A 7,500-nucleotide genomic window follows, 5' to 3' on the forward strand; every position below is an offset into this window, starting at 1 on the left:
TTAACTTATGATCTTGTTTTCAGCCCAGCCATTACTTCACGGGAAAAAACAGACAGCTTTTATTGAGTCAACTCTTACAGCAAAATTATATTTGACACCATCTTCTATTAACTAAACCCAATGAAACCGTCCATTAGGATGGATGAAGGAAGAGGGGGAGGTGTATCCCAGGTGTCAGTGGGTGCTCACAAACACAGCAGCCTCCCTCGAACTGGCTCTTGAACAAAACCTGGAAAGTGTTCTAACTGTTCTTCTAATGATAATTGCAAAATTGCATATACATATATATATATATATATATATATATATATATATATATATATATATATACAGATCAAGTATATTTATATGTCCAACACTTCTTATTTTAAACATCATGCACACTTTATAAAACCCAATATTCAGTGAGTTCTTTCAAAGATAATTGTTAAGGCTCACCACCACATTATACAGTTAGTGTAACTAACATAACATAAACCCATTCATTGCACAATTTTGACATTTTTATAACGAAACTCCCAACAATTGTGTTTCGTTTAGCCTCAAGCTATGCCTGTAAGTTACAGTTCTCAGGCTTAAAGTACCTTGTTGTTTCATATTCCTAAGGCATTTGTAGTTTGTCTTTCAATTTCACTGATATGGTCAGGTTTTGTAAGAACGGGAAGAATATATGTTTCTTACTTTTTGGTACAGGTAATATTTTACATATTTTATATGAATGTATGTTCATACCTGTGATGTAAAAAATCAAATTCTAATAAAAGATTATTAAATAAAAAATATTATTTTGTTTTAGTAAAACCTCATTTCAATTTGAAACCTTGGGATGTTTCTTAACAATTTCTCATCAAAATCTTTCCTCAAGACTTCTTCCTTCACTGAACTTCCTACCCAGTATCCTGTAATATATCCTTGCATTTGTTTATTATCATGGAGTTTTGCCAAGTGCCATCAACAAGATTTTGGGGATTGAAAACAGGGCAAGGTAGAAACTTCCAAAAAAATAAAAGTAAAGGTAATTATCCAAGTTTTCATGCTCTCATTCACTATTTACAACAACAATTAAAAATATGGTTGTACCAATGACAAGGCCATTTAACCCCCCCCCCCTCTTTCTGATTATTTCTGGGGAAACTAAAATAAAATGTTTATAACCCCTTCATCATTTTCTTTGATTTTTTTTATTGATACATCTCTTTAGTAGTTTTTCATAGGCTCTCTATATAAGTGCATATGCTTACTGTTTTACCTGCACTTTTTGACTGTGCCAGACTATTAAAATATTAGAGATTGTACATGATTAAGAGTGGGTGTTTTGAGGAGCTTTGAGAAGATGGATGGAGGAAGTCAATGAGTTGATTTTTTTTATTAAATAAGTAAATTGTGAATTTCCAGGTAGATGAAGGCAGGTTATAAAACAGATATTAGAGGGTAAGATAAGGAAGTTTCTCAAGGAGAGAGGTTGACAGTAATATAACTTTGTAGGATTAGTTAGTGCTGGCAGATGATAGCACATTTATTTTAATACTTAGGGCATTCTCACTTTCTTATTTCTTTCTCCAAATCAAGTAGGGCTTAGCTCCTTGGCTTAATGTCTTCTGATCCAGCTGTGGAATGATGGCTGGCATAATGGTTTATGAAGATCTGCTGCTGAGTTCCTCTGATATCTGCTTGGTATCACTTGGTGTTTCACTATACTAGGTAAGGGTCTGTGCAATGAAGCTGTAATGGATGTTGAACATACCAGACTTTCACCATAAAATGGGGGGAGATGCTGGCTCTGAGACAATCTTTCCTGGTAGTCATAGCATCTTGCCATACATGATTTCCACAGCCAAGTCTCCTCTCGTAGTATATTTCTAATGCCCAGTGGTTCCTCTGGGCTGTCCTTATCTGATGGTGCAGGTGTTTTATCATAAGGTTTGGTGATGGATGCTCAACAATCGTTTTGGCAATGCCAGTACATATATTCTAGACATCAATCACCAGACTCAATTGGGTCCCCTGGTCAGTCATAAGTTTTTTGGGTTTTTTTATAACCCAAAGCAGCTGACCCATGCAATGTTGAGTTCTGCTATTGAATGAGGGAAATCTAGCACTGCAGCAGATTCATAGGTCACCTTGAACTTTAAAACGCCCTGTCTGCTTCCTGTGTTCAGTCAAGGAACACATGCTGTTCATTCTTTGGTGTTGTCAGCATCTGGTCAAGGGAATTAAAGATGTTTTCACACTCTAGTATGAACCACCTGTAATAGTTTGACTAAGGTAACAAAGATTTTTATTTTTATTTTTTTGTTCAGTGGTCTAGGAACACTGCTGATTGCCAGGACACTATCAGCTGGTGCAGATATACCATCAGTAGATACACTGTATCCCAGGAATGTTAATGACTTCCAGCGAAGAAGACAAAGAAGGCACTTCTTGCAGCGGTTGAACAGTGGGATGCAGAGGGATCCTATTTCAGAGGGATCACCAATGGGGTTCATTCCTGAGGAGGGTGTGACAGTCAATGCCTGCTATGAAAGTCCATTTGAACTTGTCAGGGCTGAGGTCCCAATGAAGTTCTAGGATAATCTTTTTCTACGACAAGCTCAGTACTACAGATCCACCAGTTCATTTACTATAATAGCTTGTCCAACAGAGTTGTGGTTTCTGTGGGCAGCATTTTGGCCTGGATAATGCTGTCCTAGTGGGATACTACGTGTTGATATCAGAGGAACTCAGCAGCAGATCTTCATAAACCATTATGCCAGCCATCATTCCACAGCTGGATCAGAAGACATTAAGCCAAGGAGCTAAGCCCTACTTGATTTGGAGAAAGAAATAAGAAAGTGAGAATGCCCTTAAGTATTAAAATAAATGTGCAATCATCTGCCAGCACTAACTAATCCTACAACATACGGCATGTGAAAATTTGCCTCAACGGGTGAAATACCTTTTTGAATATGTAATCTGCTATTTACTCCACACCACAAACATATGCACACACACGCTGACTCATAGAGACAGACACACACACACATGCACACTTCATGACCCACATAAACATGTACATACACATACGCATGCATATATGCATAGACAAAAGCGTCAACACATGCAGAACTCACAGGCACACACGAGAAACCCACGATAAAAACACAAACACACAAACAAATGCAAACACAAATAGACACATACACAAATATACGCACATTAAAAAAAAAAAAAAAAAAAAAACGCATGCGCCCACACACGCACTCGCGCGCACGCACACGCCCGCACACGCACTCACACGCCCACACACACACACACACACACACACACACACACACACACACACACACACACACACACACTCACACACACACAATAATTACACTAATAAACACATAGACACATAAACACATAGACACATAAACACATACAAGCAAACACACGAAAACACTCAGTTAATGATACAAAAAACACAAATTAAACAAATCTACAGACACAAACAAATATTCACACAAACACTAACAAACAAACAAGCACACATAAACGGACACAAACCCACACACTAAAACAAACGTACAAACACACACGCATAACCAAACACTGATGCAAACATATACGAACGAACAAATATACACAAACAAACAAACACACGTTAAAAATATGCGCAAACATGACCCCCAAAAAATAAACAGGTACAAACAAACAAACACAAACAAAATACACTCAGACAAATACTCAAATACTCAAACATACACATAAACTCAAATGCACACACATGCTTGCACACACGCACACGCACACACAAACAGATAAATAAGCAAAAACAAGCAAACACAGGGGCGTAGAAACCTCCTAACAAGTGGGAGGGCAATGGACAAGAATAATTTGTTAAAGTATGTAAAATATATGCTTAAAAAACAAAATCTGCCGCAGCAATAGGTTAATTGTCCTAATACAATGATATATGCCATTATTCTTTCTGATAAAATCTATGACAATTTGTTTTGTTTAGAGTTCATATGTCAGACCTTCATGGGCAAGCAGGAGCAAGGCGTTATTATAATAGTCTATTTCGAGACATAGTGAGCCGAAGATAGCGTTTGACCCTACGAAGATTTGAGAAACTCCTTTTATGATGTGGCTGTGGTTACTCGGACGGAAAGATAGATCTTTATGTGTTTATTAGTTGAGAAACCGTGGCAGCAGCAACAGGATAATTTTCCAGTGACTGCAAGGCGTCAATTACTGTAGCTGTGGTAGTCACTTTACTAGGACCACCTACTTCTCCAACGGAGGTTTTAAGCATGGCAAGTTCATGGGTAAGTTTCTTCAAATCAAAGTCTTTGGAGTTCATGGTATTGCTTCTACATCTTAATTAGCTGATGTTATTATTATAGTTTCCATTTCATGAAGAATGTTGTCGCTGGCACTCTGAAAACGATCACCGAGTTCACAGTTAATAAAATCTAGTACTTCACAGTACTGAGTGCAATAATGTTTCTCATTATCTGATGGGAAGTATGCTGCTACACTGCCATCATCAAGTTGGGTATCTATCTCATTTTTCTTGGTAACTTTGGTTCTTCTATTTCCTCAATGTCTCCTTCAGCCTTCTGAACATCTCTGAAGAAGATACTGAACTTATCACTCCGAAGATCAGCAGAGTATTTTATGGCAAGCTCTACAGCTTTGGTAGCATCATGAACTGAGATCTTTATAGCTTGGAGATTTACTGATAGTGTATCAGAGGCTGCATTCATCTTCAGTGCTAAAGGGTTTTCCTTCATTATCCTGGTTGCAAGTCTTTTTATTCTTCCCTGCATATTTGCAGCTCCGTCTACCCTTGTCCACGGCAGTGCTCTAATGGCAGTACAAGACGGACTACTACATCTTTTAGGACAATCCATAGGGTTTCATTGGTTACGCTGGGAACATTGACCATTCCAAGTGTATGTGAGTTTTCATGTTGTCATCCCAGCGAATCGATATGAAGAACTGTCCACTGCCTCAAATGACTGCATAAAATTACTCTCTTGGATTTTCTTCACAATATCACGTGAAACAGGATGTCCTATCAAAGTTATGCGTTCATCAATAATCTCAGGAGATGTGTAGTTGGAACCCAAGTCTACCACAGGTGCTTAGGATCAGCGTCACCGGATCTTAGTTTCATTAGCTGCCAATGATTCCCCTCTGCTTCTGTGTCCTCTTATAGCAAGCCTCTGCCTAAGAAGGAATGCCTTCGGTTTTCTTGGTCAGATTTATGCTGGTTCCCGAGGAGCTTATTTATAGGTGTCTGTTTTCAGCCTGTGACTTGTGACTCCCTGTGACAGATCGAGTTCTGTCATCCTCTCTGTTGTTTTTTTTCCAGTTGCTAAAGCAAGTAGTTGTAAATGTGGACTCAAAAGTATGGATTGTTGTAAGGGATCCCTTGCGATGACATGAATGACAAAGGTGACAAAGAATTACTCCTCTCGTTTCACAGTGTTGCCCAGCGATGGTTTTGAACCACTTTGAATTCACAGTTATTGATGCGGTTATCCCTTCGTCAGTTGTACTTTCTTGCCAGCACTTGGTCATCAGTTGACGTATCTTTTTCATAACAGGTCTGTGAAAAAAAAAAAAACGTCCTTCGATTTTTCTGATGTCAAAAAATGGGGGGAAGGCAAAATGCCGCCTTTGCCCCCTCTCTGAACAAAGTGTGGGGGGCAATTCCCCCCCTTGTCCCCACGGTTCTTATGCCCCTGACGCGCACACACACACACACACACACACACACACACACACACACACACACACACACATTCACACACACATATATACACACACACACACACACATATACACACACACACACACACACACACATACTATAAGTAGGTATAAATAGCTCCCACGTGGCTAGCTCCAATATAAGTATGTATAAATAGCTCCCACGTGGCTAGCTCCAATATAAGTATGTATAAATAGCTCCCACGTGGCTAGCTCCAATATAAGTATGTATAAATAGCTCCCACGTGGCAAGCTCTAACAGGGCGTGCCCCACACCACCCACCAGTACTTCAGAGAGTTCCTGCCGACCGCTTGTCGGGTCAGGCTGGCTCCAGCCCCCCGCCCCCAATTGAAGACGTGTATCGCGCGTGTAGATCGGTCCGAATCACTGTGTTGTGAGCTGTGCTAACGTTGGCTATCACTCCTGTTTATCACTGTTTAAAGGTGTTCATCTTAAGAACCTTTACATTCTAGTGGCAGGGTGGTTCGTTGTGTCCTTTTGGCACACAACAATGGACTCACAGTCTCCGAAATCTGGTTATGTTCGGACCAGTCGCTCCCATACACGCAAAAGTTTTCAGAACCTGTTGTGAGTACATATTTGGGCCATTTTTCCTTTATTTTATCTTCCCCCTAAATGTGTTAAGCTGTATGTGCAGTTACGCTCACGCTGGATTTGTTAGGTTAAAGTGATCATTGACAGCAAATGGTACGCTCTCCATTGCTGACCTCATATCACATTACTGTGTGATCACGGTATGGGTTCAAACAATAGGAATGTCTTTCATTTATTACGTATTTGTTTAATGTTTCTCGTGATTAGAGAGTATGTTGTTTCAATTGCAACGAATTTAGCGCGTTCATGATTTTACTGTTTTCATGAACAACATATCAATATCATTTTCTCACTACCCATTTCCCGTCTTGACCTGACCTCCGAGTGAAACCTATCAGTAACATCTGCTTGGAACAGCTGTGTGACCTGACCCCACTTTCACTCTGAGTGATTGACACGGTGAAATGAATGTGAGAACCGCTGGCATTTCCTGTATATTGTTTTCGAGATTGTTACATTATAGGATAACGCGTAGCATCCGTTACAATGTTCATTGGTGACACGTTCTATCGGCGCCAGAGCGGAGCTTGCAACGCGAATTATTTACATTTATATAGCGCCAGGGATCTTCCCCTTATCATAGTGTCATAATGCCTGATTACTTGGGGTTGCGTATATGCCTAACGATCCGCGCTCCGACGTTAGTTCGTTCGGCAACTTTTTGAGCCGGTGTGACCCACTGTTCCTTGAATAATGTAGGACTAGGGCTTAAGCTAGAATCGTGATTCGCTTATTAATCACAACCCGCTCACTCCTTTGACGTCGCTGCCATGTTTGGGGTAAATCCCATCGATTTGTGATTCATGATAAATACCCGTAGGGCATTGCATGAGCGCCCATCACAGACTCGCAGATAGAGTGGGTTATTAATATTTTCCCAGCTCATTTCGCTTCATAAATTACGGCAAATTAGGGTAAAGATCCCCCCCCCCCCGTAAATTGAAGTCTGTATGCGCAGCTTAACATGTTACCTCGGCAGAATTTTTTTTTTTTCCCGAGAAAATTCGGTCGCGAATTGTTTCACGTCATCATTCATTAGTGCGTCATTCGGTCGCATATCATTAAATTATTAAATTCAATGTAGTACTTGAAATAATTTTGTATTACTTCTATAGCTTGTTTATTGCATTTGTGTA

At 39.8% G+C, this 7,500-nt stretch overlaps 1 protein-coding gene across 3 annotated transcripts in view; it reads left to right on the plus strand.

Moving 5' to 3' along the window:
- LOC125039175 (caspase-1-like) overlaps positions 1-782 on the plus strand; it is an 8,398-nt gene extending 7,616 nt beyond the window's left edge. For all 3 annotated transcript variants that reach the window (XM_047632951.1, XM_047632952.1, XM_047632950.1), the window contains exon 8: positions 24-782. In XM_047632951.1, coding sequence (XP_047488907.1) covers positions 24-115 — 92 coding nt within the window. In that variant the 3' untranslated portion in view covers positions 116-782. The remainder of the gene's footprint in view (positions 1-23) is intronic.
- The last annotated feature ends 6,718 nt before the right edge of the window (positions 783-7,500 follow it).

The sequence above is a fragment of the Penaeus chinensis genome, chromosome 26 (genome assembly GCF_019202785.1).
Source record: "Penaeus chinensis breed Huanghai No. 1 chromosome 26, ASM1920278v2, whole genome shotgun sequence".
NCBI lineage: Eukaryota > Metazoa > Arthropoda > Malacostraca > Decapoda > Penaeidae > Penaeus > Penaeus chinensis.